This window comes from Piliocolobus tephrosceles, chromosome 16 (assembly GCF_002776525.5).
Source record: "Piliocolobus tephrosceles isolate RC106 chromosome 16, ASM277652v3, whole genome shotgun sequence".
Classification (NCBI taxonomy): Eukaryota; Metazoa; Chordata; class Mammalia; order Primates; family Cercopithecidae; genus Piliocolobus; species Piliocolobus tephrosceles.
In genome coordinates, this window is record NC_045449.1 from 66689329 (window position 1) to 66705041 (window position 15713).

General features: G+C 49.4%; 1 protein-coding gene across 7 annotated transcripts in view; it reads right to left on the reverse strand.

The window, feature by feature from the left end:
- Positions 1 to 8964, reverse strand: part of SLC39A11 (solute carrier family 39 member 11) — a 465983-nt gene extending 457019 nt beyond the window's left edge. For 3 of the 7 annotated variants that reach the window (XM_023211941.2, XM_023211936.3, XM_023211943.3), the window contains exons 1-3: positions 8861 to 8964; positions 4588 to 4706; positions 396 to 434 (exon numbers count right to left, since the gene is read on the reverse strand). In XM_023211941.2, the coding sequence (XP_023067709.2) occupies positions 396 to 434; positions 4588 to 4695 (147 nt within the window). In that variant the 5' untranslated portion in view covers positions 4696 to 4706; positions 8861 to 8964. Of the gene's footprint in view, positions 1 to 395; positions 435 to 4587; positions 4707 to 7892; positions 8128 to 8151; positions 8366 to 8860 lie in introns of those variants that run through there. The other 4 variants (XM_023211938.2, XM_023211940.2, XM_023211939.3 and 1 more) reach the window with 4 other exon arrangements.
- Between the last annotated feature and the right edge of the window lie 6749 nt (positions 8965 to 15713).

A 15713-nucleotide genomic window follows, 5' to 3' on the forward strand; every position in this document is an offset into this window, starting at 1 on the left:
CCACTGTACTATAGCCTGGGTGACAGGGTAAAACTGTCTCAAAAAAAAAAAGCCTATAAAAAAGATCCTTTAAGGGAGAAGGAGAGGAAAAAAGTATATTTCGTTAGAGCCAACTATGTATTAGGCTAGGCCTGTGCTAGGCCCTTACCAAATATGATGTTGTTTTCCTAGTCCTGAGGCAGCTATCAAATAAACCTCATTTGCTGTCTAAAGAGAAACGGGCATTTGATAAGCTGGGAAATAAATATGGCAGGTGATTAGAGGGAGGTGTTAGTGCCTGAAGAACACAGAGATGCATCTAGGTCACAAGGGGAGGGGCTGAAGACAACCCTTGGCAGACAAATGTCAGAATCAGTATGCCTCAATTTCCATTTCTCCTACTACATGCTACTTACCCCTGCAGCAAAGCCAAGACTTCCATCTAAGATCCGCCTCTGAAAATCAAAACAAGATGTTTCAGTTTCCAAGAGTCAATAAGATGATGTTTCCTGGGACAAGAAGAAACTACAAGGCCCAAAAGAGCCATACAAATAAAGACTGGCCCACTCCTGAGCTCGTGAGCTCCTGAGTTTATACAATGGGCCAAGAACCAGGGGGAAAGCTTTTGGTTAACTTTCCATCCACCCCATAGCCAATCAGAAGTGTTCTTTCAAGTGGTGCTTGGCTTGCCTTGGCCCTTGTGTTATCTCTTACTCAGCTTTCCCTGTGAATTACATCTGTAAACCTTTAGTAAGTAGCCGGTCTACAAGACAGGAATTACCAAAGGTTGGTGAGGAGCAGACGAGCAGGTGGAACAACCAAAACCCTCACACAGGCCGGGCACAGTGTTCACGCCTGTAATCCCAGCACTTTGGGAGGCTGAGGCAGGCAGATCACCTGAGGTCAGGAGTTCAAGACCAGCCTGGCCGACATGATGAAACCCCGTCTCTACTAAAAATACAAAAACTTAGGCTGAGCGCAGGGTTTCACGCCTATAATCCCAGCATTTTGCGAGGCCGAGGCAGGCAGATTGCCTGAGGTCAGGAGTTCAAGATCAGCCTGACCAACATGATGAAACCCTGTCTCTACTAAAACTACAAATATTAGGCTAGGCTCAAGGGTTCGTGCCTATAATCCCAGCACTTTGCGAGGCCAAAGCAGACAGATCACCTGAGGTCAGGAGTCTGAGACCAGCCTGGTCAACATGGTGAAACTCCATCTCTATTAAAAATACAAAAATTAGGCATGGTAATGCATGCCCGTAATCCCAGCTACTTGGGAGGCTAAGGCAGGAGAATTGCTTGAACTCGGGAGGCAGATGTTTCAGAGAGCCAAGATCATGCCACTACACTCCAGCCTAGGCAACAACAGCAAAACTCCGTCTCAAAAAAAAAAAAAAAAACCATCACACAATGGGGTGCAAATGGGTACCACCATTTTGGCAAACTATTTGGCAGCACGAATGAGAGGTGAACACTATGCATGCCACTCCTGAGTAATTCCGTAACAGGAATGCACTTGTATTCAACAAACCCATGAAGAAAAATGTTCGGCAGTGCTATTTGTAAGAGCCCAAAACTAGAAACTACCCAAATTCTCACCAACAGTAGGATGGATATGTTAATTAGGATATATTCATACAACAGGTACCATATGGCAATGGGAACGTACACACATACTACAGTTATATATATACCTATATCTTACAAACAGACAGGGACATTACAGAAACTGGAAAACAAGTAGGGTAAAATCAGCCAGATGCAGAACAGTACACACTATATGATTACTCCATCTAAATAAAGCACAGAAATAGGGAAAATATCTATGCTGCTAGAGATCAGAAGGGAGATGATCCTTGGAGTAGAGGTTGGGGATGGTAGGATTGGAAGGGAGACTGAAGGCCCCTGATTGGAAGGGGCTGTGAGGTGAGGAGCTGGTACTGTTTTGTGTCTTGATCTGGGCTCTAGTTTCACGAGCATTTGTGGAAAGTCATCAAACTGCACACTTATATTAGGTTGGTGCAAACCTAATAAAATGCACCAGCCTAATAAAATGTGCATTTTTCCAAATGCATCATATTTCAATAAAGAGGTTTTTTTTTTTTTTTTTTTTTGCTATCTAGCCATACATGAATGGATAAACAAAATATGGTATGTACATACAATGGAATAGTCTTCAGCCTTGAAAACGAAAGAAATTCTGGCACATGTGATAACATTAATGAGCTCTAAGGACATTACTTGAAGTGAAAGAAGCCGTGTGGTCTACAGAACTTTTCACCTTACAAAACTGAAACCCCGTCTCTACTAAAAATACAAAAATTAGCTGGGCATGGTGCCACACACCTGTAGGCACAGCTACTTGAGAGGCTGAGGTGGTAGGCTCACTTGAACCCAGGAGGCGGAGGCTGCAGTGAGCTGAGATCATGCCACTGAACTCCAGCCAGGGCAACAGGGCAAGACTATGTCTCAAAAAAAAAACCAGCCTGGACAGATAGGGTTACCAGTGAAACCTTGTCTCTACTAAAACTGCAAAACAAATTAGCTGGGCATGGTGGTACACGCCTGTAATCCCAGCTACTCAGGAGGCTAGGGCAGGAGAATCACTTGAACCTGGGAGGCAGAGACCAAGTGAACCAAAATCACGCCACTGTACTCCAGCCTGGGAGACAGAGCAAGACTGTCAAAAAATAAAACAGGCCAGGCACGGTGGCTCACGCCTGTAATCCCAGCACTTTGGGAGGCCGAGGCAGGCAGATCACCAGGTCAGGAGATCGAGACCATCCTGGCTAACACGGTGAAACCCTGTCTCTACTAAAACATACAAAAAATTAGCCGGGCGTGGTGGCGGGCGCCTGTAGTCCCAGCTACACAGGAGGCTGAGGCAGGAGAATGGCGTGAACCCAGGAGGCGGAGCTTGCAGTGAGCTGAGATTGTGCCACTGTACTCCAGCCTGGGCAACAGAGCGAGACTCCGTTTCAAAAAAATAAAAAATAAAAAATAAAATAAAATAAAATAACCCTGAAACTGTGTACTCATTCAATAATAACTTATTTCTGCCCTCCCCTGTAGCCCCTGGCAATCACCATTCTACAATGTGTCTCTATGCATTTGATTTATCTTGGCATCCTATATACCTAGGTTCTAGATAACCTGTGTTTTTGGATTGTGTGTTTTCTGATTTCCAATCTCCAACCCATCAGCTCCCGGGGGCGATGCGGTGCAGCAACGGAGGTGGGGATTTTATTGTCGAAATGAAGGCCTGCTGTACTGGTCTCTAACACAAGAGCGCCTGACTTGTGAACTTCCTGAAGGTGTTTTCATTTCCAAATTTCCCTCACAGCATGTTGAACTAGATCGTAAGTCACTTATTCACTTGCCATACCTACAATGTTTCAGGCTACCCAGGTGATCGATGCAGGCATTGTGCATTCATCAAGATAGCCACGGATGGCTCCAGGGCTACGGACTGAGGGTGATCTGGGTTGGGGAAAAGAATTTCAGGCATATGAGGTGAGTGTGGGTTGTGCAGAGGTGTGGGGAGGGTATATGGATATGTGTGCAAGTATGGGTGTGTGGGACTATAGAGTGTGTAGAAGAGGTGTAAGGATGGGGTTGTGGGAGGAGGGAGAGATGTGGGGGATACAGGCATGCATAGGTTGTGGGGGCATGACAGTGAGTGAGGGCACTGGGGCTTGTGAGTGGGATACAGGGAAGATGTAGGGGAGAGGAGTAAGGGTCTGCAGGGGGCCTGGGTGGTGGTGGGGGGGTGGCTATATTCATCCCAAGAGGAGATGAAACAACCTGGAGATGGGTTAAAAGAGAAAGGGAACAGATGCCCCTTCTTCTCGCAAGGTCTTTCCAACCATCCCACTCAACTCAAGCCCACAGGGGAGGACAGTTACACCTGAAATCTAATGTTCTTCTTCGGTCATGCATACTACCACTTGCTCCAGGCCTGCAAGAAATTACATGGCAGGCCAGGCGCTGTGGCTCACGCCTGTAATCCCAGCACTTTGGGAGGCCAAGGTGGGCGGATCATCTGAGGTCAGGAGTTTGAGACCAGTGGTGAAATCCCACCTCTACTAAAAATACAAAAATTAGCCGGGCGTGGTGGCGCATGCCTGTAATCCCAGCTACTCGGGAGGCTGAGGCAGGAGAATCACTTGAACCCGGGAGGCGGAGGCTGCAGAGAGCTGAGATCCTGCCACTGCACTCCAGGCTGGGCAACACAGCAAGATTCTGTCTCAAAAAAAAAAAAAGAAAAGAAAAAGAAAAAAGAAATTACATAGCAGGTAGAAATGAGGCAGCGGGCTAACGAAGCCTCAGTAACTGGGCTTTTCTCACTTCCCATTCCCTTCAACTCAGGCTGTCAAGGGTCGGGGGGTAGATGATGGTGCATGAAGGTGTCTACAGCAAGCAGCCATCTGTTCTCCCGGCCTGGCAGGGAGAAGGCGAGAAAATAAGAAGACAGTGAACAAACCCCAGCACACAATGCCTGGGGGTGTGGCCAGGGGCACTGAAAAAGTCTACAAGCATGCTGGGATGGTGCCCCTTTACCAAAGGGCTCCCCACCAACATTCAGAACCGAAGCAAGGCAACTCACCTGTCCACTAGAGAATATGAACACAAGAGCTGCCCCAGCTGCCGTCATCCCCCAGGTGAAGAAGGTCCCCAGCAAGGCCTGGAACACAGAGCTGTGGCCTTGGAGCATGCTGGATACAGCTGTGCAAGAGGAGCGAGAGCGTCAGCTGCCGGTGGTCCCTTTCAGTGACAGGCGCACATTCTGACATGTCCTAACACCCTGTGCGGGAGCTGGCCTCCCTCCGGCTTGACGGTATGCACCCTTCCACCATGCCATCCCAGTGTCCCTCAGTCACCCAGCACACAGGTCAGGCTCCTCTATCCAGGTCCCTGAGGAATTGGAAATCGTCTTAATCTGAAAGAAGGCATGGGGAGATGCCAGGGAGATGCCAGGGGAACCCACAAAAAGGCTGCAACATTGAGAGGTAGTTTCAAAGAGAAGCACAAAGAATGTGGTTTGTTCCAGAGGAAGGGGCATAGGAGGGTCTGATGCAGCCTCCCTTACACAATCTGCCTCTTCTACAATCTCTTGCCCACCATCTGCACTCAGCCTCCTCCAAAGACAGGTGACTAGTGCAGGTGATGTCAACACGCTTCCAATCTAAATCCCTGTCACACCTGCAATGATGCACCTGCCCAGCCAAAGGGTAAACTCCACCAACCAACCTTTGATTCTCCCCACCCCCAACTCTCCAATCCCATTCTCCATCATGCCTGCGTATGCACCAAACTCCAGCTCAACTGAATTATTTATGGCACCTTCCACAAGCCCCAAACAATCCTGCCTCTGAGTGCCTGTTCATACCGTTCCCTCCTGGAATACCTTTCTTGCACATTTCCAGTCATCAGAACCCGGAGCATCCTCTGCAGCCCACCTAATGCCAACTTCACAACGAAGGCTTTTCCGGCCTTCCCCAGCCCTGTCCCAGCATGCAGCTTTGGTCCTTTCTCAGAGTGGCTTTGCCTCCATCTTTTACAGCCTCAGTTGCTTGAGGACGGGGATGGTGCTTTTACACATTTGGCCACCCTGCAAAATAGGGCTTTGTAACCCCTGAAAAATATGTGCCGGATGGAAAAGGGCCAGCTTACCTGCACAGGACAGTCAGCAAGGACAAGCAAACGGACCCAGGAATGGAATGTCCCCTGGTCAACTCAGCACCCTGCTGCTAAAGCTGGTTACACCACCGCCCACCAAGGAAGGAAGGGAAGTACCATTCCCTCTCATTTCAGTCCAGAGAACCTCCTCCAGACTTCAACATACTTAAAATTCTGGATCTGAGACGACAATCAGATCTCTCCCTGTGGAAAGTTACAAGGCAGAGAAACCCATTTGTTGAAAAGCCCTGTGTTCTGGTATACAAACGCTGGGCTCAGGGCCTCATCTCAAAGCCTCATTCATCTCCCTGATGGTCTGCCAGCACCCAGAGGGCTGGCTGGACACGACCACAGAGGGCTCAGCCCTGCCAGTCCCCAGTGCTCTGTGAGGAGCCAGCAGCCCTGAACCTGCAGATCAAGAGCTGAAGACGCTGCCTCGACTGACCCTGGAAGGAAACCATGGCAGAGTGTGGATGGAGCCCTTATGCCAAGTGGCTCAGCAACACACCCAGGCTCAAACCTAGGTAGGGCTATGGGTCCAGGTGAGCCCAGGTGAGCCCTGGCTCAGCCCCTGTGCGAAAAACCCTGAGATAAATAGCAGATATGGAATCAGACTCTTAATTCCCATACTCTAAACGAACTGCACCAATTGTGAAAACTGTAAGCACGCTAATTAAAGAAAAAAAAAATCCTTTTTAAAAAACTACCCTTTACATCCGCCACCTTGCTCAGCCACCCTAAAAAGAGGGGTTAGTCTTTGTTTTTAAACCAAGCCATCTGGACCATTACACCAATCATCTATTCTGAGTTGCTGTGGATAAAATTTTAAACAGCATTTCCAAAGAACAGCACAAAGTGATCATCCTTCTCAGTACTTATCATCCAAGACAGGGCATAACAAAAACACCTTTCTTTCCTGTATTTGAATGTGCCTCTTGACAGCTACAGAAGAGAGCAAACAATTTACATTTGCCAACAGGCCAAAGTCAACGTGGATCTTGCGGGCTGGTGAACAGAACAGAGGCAGCCCGTGGGTGTTCCTGGCGGTTACCGGGATAGGGAAACACTCGTCTAAGCCTGTCCCCATGTACACCTGAGCACCCTGCTGAGTAAGAAAAAGGGACACAGAGGGAAGACCAAGGCCACCATGCTTTCCATCCCAACAGGAGCAGCACTGATCATGAGCGATGCAAGCCCAGTGCCCCTTGGAGAAGTGTCTTCTCTATTAGCTGTTTTAAATCCTTGCTACTCCAAAGGCGGTCAGAGAACCAGCAGCACTGGTCTGGGCTGGGAGCTAGTTAGGAACGCAGAAACTCAGGTCCCACCCCAGAGTTTCTGAATCAGGGTCTGCATTTTGTGGAATTCCATGGGGGATTCTTATGCACATTAAACTGTGGAAAGCAAAAGATTAAAACTGGTAAAACTTGGCCAGGGGCAGTGGCTCACGCCTGTAATCCCAGCACCTTGGGAGGCCAAGGCAGGCAGATCACCTGAGGTCACGAGTTTGAGACCAGCCTGGCCAACATGGTGAAACCCCGTCTCTACTAAAAACACAAAAATTAGTCGGGCATGGTGGCAGGTGCCTGTAGTCCTAGCTACTCAGGAGGCTGAGGCAGGAGAATTGCTTCAACCTGGGAGGCAGAGGTTGCGGTGAGCCGAGATGGCACCACTGCACTACAGCCCGGGTGACAGAGCAAGGCTCTGTCTCAAAAAAATAAATAAATAAATAAATAAATAAATCTGGTAAAACTTCTACAATACCAAGAGCTTAGAAAATGAGTTCTTGCTGGGCGCGGTGGCTCACGCCTGTAATCCCAGCACTTTGGGAGGCCGAGACGGGCGGATCATGAGGTCAGGAGATCGAGACCATCCTGGCCAACACGGTGAAACCCCGTCTCTACTAAAAATACAAAAAATTAGCCGGGCGTGGTGGCGGGCGCCTGTAGTCCCAGCTACTTGGGAGGCTGAGGCAGGAGAATGGCGTGAACCCGGGAGGCGGAGCTTGCAGTGAGCTGAGATCCGGCCACTGCACTCCAGCCTGGGCGACAGAGCCAGACTCCGTCTAAAAAAAAAAAGAAAAAAAAAAAAAAAAAGAAAATGAGTTCTCCTGCCCCGTGTGGGATTGGCAAGACCAAAGCAGAGTCCCAAAAGAACAGAAAAGTTTTCTGCGGAGTCTCAAGAGAAGAAAAAGTCTCTGGCAGAGTCCCAAGAGAACAAAACGTCTTCTCTAACCGGCAGACCAGTAACGACTTTAGGGCACAGCATCTCCAGCACAGCTTACACAACGGGGCTCACACTTCCTCACGATGGGGATATTAATTCCATCAACCTTGATTCGTTAGCGGCAGGGAGAATCATTCTCTGCCCGTTCCAACTTTTAAAATGCCAACAGCCTGTACACTTGTACACATCGGCCACAGCAGCACATGGGCATTTCCGGTTGATTGATAACAGGTTTGTTTTCTTTATTTCCTTTCTCCCCCTTTTAAACCTGTTGTTCCGCTTCCAAAAGTCAGTTCAAGAGGCTGGTGAAGTTGCAGAAGTGGAAACAGCACTAGGGCTGCTGGGCCTTAGTGGAGCTGCACACACACGTCCTAACTCCACGAGGGGGAATCCAGCAGAAGGATTCAGGTCTGGGCGGAGAGGACTGTGGAAAAGTTCTCTAATGCCTCGCTACTCAAAGCGTGGTCCGCGGAACACCCAACCTGGGAATAGGTTAGAAATGCACACAGTCACGCCCCACCCAGACCTGCTGCAAGTTAACCAGATACCCAGTCAAGTTCAAGAGGTCCAGTTAACAGCCAGAGCAAGTGGGAGGGGCCTGGGAGCAGCTGGAATTGTAGCTGCCTCTGCTCCCAGGAATCCCGGGTCCCCCCACACACCCCTAGGAAGCGATGAACGAAGAGGATCTTGGGTGAGGACTGTAAAAGGAAGGCATGTCATTGCCTTCCAGCTCTCCCTGGAGAGGGACATAGCGGGGGTCCGGGGACTTCCTTCCCGCCCCCTCCTCACCCTCTCACCCCGCCCCGCCACCTGCCAAAGCCTCCAATTTCTCCTCCAAACCCCTCCTCTCTCCAGACGCACCCCCTTCCAAGCTCCAGGTGGCTGCCCTTCCAAGTCCCACACACTTGTCCTAATGGCACCCGACCCCGGGCCTCAAGCCCAACCAAAGGCACCGAAGGAGAGAAAAGCCAACTCACTAGGGTGCCCTCTCCAGCCCCCACTGCACTTCCATCAGCCCCCGCTGCCGCTCGCTCGCCGGCTCCACTCCCGCAGTCACTTCCTGCTTCCCTCCCGCACACGTGGCCCTCCCGCCTCCCGGCCCCGCCCCCTCGGCCGCAACTGGCAACTCCCGCCTGAAGAATAGATTCTCTGGTTCACAGCCGTCTGTAGGCTCAGGAACAGATCTGGGCGGGCAGAACAGAGTCCTGAGGCCAAGCGCCCAGCAGTCTGCGAGTGACTGCAGCCCTAGGGGAAGCTACAAACACCCAAGGAAAGAGCCCTTTGTAACACCCCTAATGTTACTTACGCTTTTACACCTTTGGCAGCCAGGTCCATGCCACTGGGTGTGCAGCAGAGCAGGATGTGCTGTGTGTGTGTTGCGGGGGGGAGGCTGGGGGCAGGTAATGCGATGGCATCGGCATCATTCTCCTGTCAATGAGCCTCAAAAGAATCGCTGGAGGGAGTCAAATACAGAATGCCAGCACTCCCAGAGCTCTGGTTCCGTCATTCTGGGTGGGACTGGCATTTTAGGATGTTTTTGTTTTTGCTTTTTTTTTTTTTTTTTTTTTTTGAGATGGAGTCTTGCTCTTTTGCCCAGGCTGGAGTGCAGTGGCCCAATCTCGGGTCACTGCAGCCTCTGCCTCCTATGTTCAAGCGATTCTCCTGCTTCAGCCTCCCGAATAGCTGGGACCACAGGTGCATGCTGCCAAGCCCTGCTAATTTTTTTTTTTTTTTTAGTAGAGACGGGGGTTTCACCACGTTGCCCAGGCTGGTCTCAAACTCCTGACCTCAAGTGATCCACTCGCCTGGGCCTCCCAAAGTGCTGGTTTATAGGCATGAGCCACCGCGCCTGGCCTGAGATTTTGTTTTGAGCTAGGAGTTGCTGATGCTGCTGTCCTGGGACCACCCTTTGAAAAGCACTGCCCTAGGTCAAAGGCTTTGATCCGCAGGACTTCTGTGAAAAGATCAGAGGATACGATTGGCTAGATTTAGCCAAAAACAAAACAAAACAAAATAAATAAATACATACATACATGCATACATACAAGATGCCTGGGCCGGGCGCAGTGGCTCAGGCCTGTAATCCCAGCACTTTGGGAGGACGAGGCGAGTGGATCACGAGGTCAGGAGATCGAGAACATCCTGGTTAACACGGTGAAACCCTGTCTCTACTAAAAATACAAAAAATTAGCCTGGCGTGGCGGGGGGAACCTGTAGTCCCAGCTACTTGGGAAGCTGAGGCAGGAGAATGGCATGAACCCAAGAGGCCGAGCTTGCAGTGAGCCGAGATCACGCCACTGCACTCCAGCCTGGGTGACAGAGCGAGACTCCGTCTCAAAAGAAAGAAAAAAAAGATGCCTGATTAAATTTGAATTTCAGATAAAGAACAAGTCATTTATTACTATAAGTATGCCCTGGGCAATGTTTGGGACATACTTATGCTACAGGCATATTTGTCGTTGATCTGAAATTCAAACCCAGCTGAGTGTCCTGTGTTTTATTTGACCACATATCAGAGCATGACCCGAGCAGAAAAACTACCTGCAGTATCAATGGCGATAGCCCAAAGGGTCCTGTAACAGGCCTCTTTTTTCTAGCGGAACTAGGTTGTTCACACTAATGGTCGCACCATATACCATGCACTCTGTGGGGAAGAGAAGACAGCCTGGCCACTGAAGGGTGGTCTTTGCCCTTAAATGACCCCCAACTCGTAGGAGTCCAATCAGCCATTGGAATTCCACATAACAGAGTATGACAGGCACACAGAGACGCAACACCCACATGGCATGGCCCCTCAACTCATCTTTCAAAATGTCATAGCTCTTCCTGCATGCTGCAATAGCTATAAAGTGATACGATATCGTAGATTCACTTCAAAACATGATGGAAGAGAGAAGTAGATGGAGCAGAAATTAAACAAAATTGGCTCTGAATTAACCATTCTTAGGCTGGGCGAGGTGGCTCACACCTGTAATCCCAGCACTTTGGGAGGACAAGGTGGGCAGATTGTTTGAGCCCAAGAGTTTGAGACCGGCCTGGGCAACAAAGCAAGACCTCATCGCTATAAAAAGTTAAAAAAAAAAAGTAGCTGGGCACCGTGGCAGGTGGTAGCTGGGCCCGTAGTCCCCACTATTAGGGGGGATGAGTGGGGAGGATCTCTTGAGCCCAGGAGTTTGAGGCTGCAGTGAGCTGTAATGGTGCTACTGCACTCCAGTGAAAGACCCTGTCTCTTAAAAATAAAAAAGTAACCATTGTTGAACTCGGGGAACAGGCATATAGAGGTTCATTAAATGTTTCTGTTTCTACTTTTGTGCATGCTTAAATTCTTTTTTGTTGTTGTTGTTGTTTTTGTTTTTGTTTTTTTAAGACAGAGTCTCGCTCTGTCACCCAGCCTGGAGTGCAGTAGTGCAATCTCAGCTCACTGCACCCCCACCTCCCAGGTTCAAGTGATTTTCCTGCCTCAGCCGGCCTCCCAAGTTCTCAAGTAGCTGGGACTACAGGTGCATGCCACCACGTCCAGCTAATTTTTTGTATTTTTAGTAGAGATGGGGTTTTGCCACATTGGCCAGGCTGGTCTCAAACTCCTGAGCTCAAGCAATCCCCCACCTCAGCCTCCCCAAATGCTAGGATTACAGGAGTGAGATGCTGCGCCAGGCAGCTTAAATTCTTCACACTGAAAAATAAACAGAAATGTTTACAATGATCCACAAAGTGCCTCTCCTGCCCAATCCTTTCTCTCCTTTCTCACTACTGCTATGAGGATTCAGCCTCCCCATCCCTCGTCTAGGTCATGGGAGTCACCTCCTTCCACTCCACCCTGCCTAGTCTGTTCCATGTACCACTGCCAAGATCAGCCTGCCTGAAGCACAGCACCTCACTCTCCTACTCAAAAAGCTCCAGCAGCTCCCGAGTGCCTTTGGCATAAAGTTCAAATGCTTCAGCCTGGAATTCGAGGTTTCCCGTGGTATGATTCCAACTAAACGTTCTCAATTCTGTCTCCCAGGGTTCTCCTCCCTGTGCCCTCTGGCCAAGCCAGGCTGGACAGCTCGCTCTCCTCCACATAGCCTTCCCTCCCTACCATTCATATCTCCCCTATACCATTTCTACTGAACTGCCCTTCGCCTCCCGAATCTAAGCCCCACCATCCTGCAAGACCCAGGTTTAATGCATTCTCCTCCGGCACCCCATCTGACCTCATCTCCCACCTGTCCCAGCCCTGGTTACAAATCGAGTCTCTATCCTCTAAGGTCCCACAGAACTCCATCTGAATTCTAAGGCACTTGCTTCTTCTATCTTATACTGCAGGATCTAAGTTCACTGCTATATTCGGCAGACAAACACAGGATTGGAATCAAGCTCCTTACTGAGCTCCTTCCCCTCATCCCAGCCAGCCTAGCACCTCATATTATAGCACGTCCTCAAACGATGTTTGCACACAAAGCATAGGTAAACTTGATGTGGGGAAGAAAAGTGGGGAAGCTACTAACAGTTGTTGAACGCCTGACCTGGGCCACTTTATCTTTACATCCTCCTCTTATGTAAAACTCACAATTCTGAGGGAAAGGTATTATTGTCCCCATTCTACAGATAAGGAAATTGAGGCTCAGGAAAGCTCTGGAGTAACCCAAGGTCCATGGGGCAGTGTGGGACACCAAGCCCAGCTGACTCCTGAGATGGTGCCCTTCCTGCATGGGACATTCAGGGCTCACAGGATAAGACCCAGAGCCACCTTGATCAGCATTTCTGCATCTCACTTTCTTTAAATCACACCAAGCCCAAAAGCAGGAGGGGCGATAACCCCCATGAGACAAATCTTACCATTTCCCCATCTTTCTCGATAAACCCCCACACACATGCCCACTCCGCAAACATGCAAACTGCCCCTTGCACACACTCCCTTACAGTCAAAAGTGCCAGAATGCTGGCCAGAAGAAAATGTTTCCTGGGCCAGGTGCGGTGGCTCACGTCCGTAATCCCAAAACTTTGGGAGGCGGAGGCGGGCGGATCACCTGAGGTCAGGAGTTGGAGATCAGCCTGCCCAATCTGGTGAAACACCATCTCTACTCAAAATACAAAAATTAGCTGGCTGTGGTGGTGGGCGCCTGTAATCCCAGCTACTTGGGATGCTGAGGCAGGAGAATCGCTTGAACCTGGGAGGCGGAGGTTGCAGTGAGCCAAGATCACACCATTGCATTCCAGCCTGGGTGACAAGAGCAAAACTCCATCTCAAAAAAAGGAAAAAAAGAAAATGTTTCCTGAAAGCTAAATACACTGACTCTGACCTCCACCCCACCCATAGTCCATTCCTATGTCTCCCCCATGGGACCTAAGGTGGCCTGACGCCCCCAGGACAAAGGGATGGGCTATGCAAGAACAGACCAGAACAGCGACTCCAGAAGCAGTGGCAGGGGGATTTGCAGGCAGTGAAGGCTGCTTCCCACGTGTCAAAGGGCCCTAAGACTGATGCCAATCATCAACAAAGGAACCGCAAGGCAACAAGATGGTGGACGGCCCTTTCCAGAGGAATCGCTGTCGTTTGATCTGGCTAAATGCCCTCCTGGCATCTCCTCCTGAAAGACTGTCAGGGGCAAGCAGGGGGATCATAGACTGCAGCTTTGCAGAAAGAATGGAGATGGGCATAAAGTTGTCCAGCCCAATGAGTCCTGGATCTCATCCTCTCTCATTCTCTCTCATTCTCTCTCTCTCTCTCTCTCTCTCTCTGAGTTGATTGCTAGCTTCACAATCTGACCACACAGGAGAAAGCCCAGCTTGGCACGTGGGTTCTCATGGACACATTTCCCAACCCCTCTTGAAACCACCATTGCAAAACTGTAACAGAGGCCGGGGGTGGTGGCTTACACGTGTAATCCCAGTACTTTGGGAGGCCAAGGCAGGCAGATCATTTGAGGTCAGGAGTTTGAGACCAGCCTAGCCAACATGGCGAAACCCCGTCTCTACTAAAAATACAAAATTTAGCCAGGCATGTGGAAGATGCCTGTAGTCCCAACTACTGGGGAGGCTGAGGCAGGAGAATCATGTGAACCTCAGAGCCAAGATTGCGCCACTGCACTCCAGCCTGGGGAACAGAGATAGACTCTGTCTCCAGAAAAAAAAAAAAGAAAAAAAAGAAAAAGAAAAAAATATAACTGTAATGGCAACAGTGAAAGAGATTTGACCTAACCAGCTCTATCTTGCTTCTAACCTCCAAGCTGTCCTTGTTCATTCTAGACAGAGTTTGAACTACCTTTAGGAGGAATTTATAGTTTATAGTTTAAAACAAAGATGATAACAACCCTTTCCCAAAACAAACCTCCTTCTTGCCTGGGGATTAGACTGCCTTCGTAGGACTAACAAATTAGTCACAAGGTTAGAAATTATGACTAGGCAGAGTAGCTCACACCTGTAATCCCAGCATTTTGGGAAGCCAAGGCGGGCAGATAACCTGAGGTCAGGAGTTCAAGACCAACCTCACAACATGGTGAAACCCTGTTTCTACTAAAAATATAAAAATTAGCCAGATGTGATGGCTCACACCTGTAATCCCAGCTACTCAGGAGGCTGAGACACGAGAATCACTTGAACCCAGGAAGTGGACACTGCAGTGAGCCAAGATCATACCACTGCACTCCAGCCTGAGCAACAGAGTGAGACTCCACCTCAAAAAAAAAACAGAAAAAAGAAATTATGGTTTAGGAGTCATGCAGCTGGAGGCTACAAGATTCTGACCCTCTCTAAACTGCTTCTGAGATCAATGCTTGAGATATTTTGCAGACCCTGCACCCGATGGATCAGCTGGCACCACCCGAATCAATAAACTGGCTTCTCTGATCTTGTGGCCTCTACCTAGGAACTGACTCCACACAAGAGGATAGCTTCAAATCCCTATGATTTCATCTCCAAACCAACAAATCAGCACTCTCAACTCAATGGCTTTCCCCATTCACCAAATTATCCTTAAAAACTCTGATCTTGGCCGGGCATGGTGGCTCGCACCTGTAATCCCAGCACTTTGGGAGGCTGAGGTGGGCAGATCACCTGAGGTCAGGAGTTAGAGACCAGCCTGGCCAACATGGCAAAAACCCATCTCTACTAAAAATACAAAAATTAGCCAGGGGTGGTGGCGTGTGCCTGTAGTCCCAGCTACGCGGAGCCTGAGGCAAGAGAATCGCTCGAACCCAGGAGGCTGAGGTTACAGTGAGCCAAGAGCGCACCACTACACTCCAGACTTCATCTCAAAAAACAAACAAACAAACAAACAAACAAACAAACAAAAAACCCCTCTGATCCCCGAATGCTCTGGGAGACTGATTTGAGTAACAGTAAAACTGCAGTGGCAGGGCACTTTGGGGATCCTGACTGATGCCGATTATCAGCAAAGGAACTGCAGGACAACGAGATGGTGGATGGTCCAGAGCAATCGCTGTAGTTTGATCTGGCTAACTGCCATGCTGGCACCTCCTCCTGGAAGACGGCAGTGGGACAGAGCAGGGCACAGCCTGCTCCGCATGAATTACTCTTTCTCTATTGCGATTCCCCTGTCTTCATAAATCGGCTCTGTCTAGGCAGTGGGCAAGGTGAACCCATTGGGCAGTTATACTCTCGGCTTCATTCTCCTCATCCTGAGTCTGAGAATAAATAACATAGTGCTCTCTCCAGGTTACTGTGACCTGGAGTGACGCCTCCAACACCCTGCCTAGCACATGTCCAGGCTCCCTTGAATGATTATTACCCATCAGCCCTCTTTCTCCTTCACTTATTCATTCTTCGTGGACTCAGCAGACCTTTCTTCAGAGCCTATCCTGTGTCGTGCACTTTGCTGGAGCCGGGTGC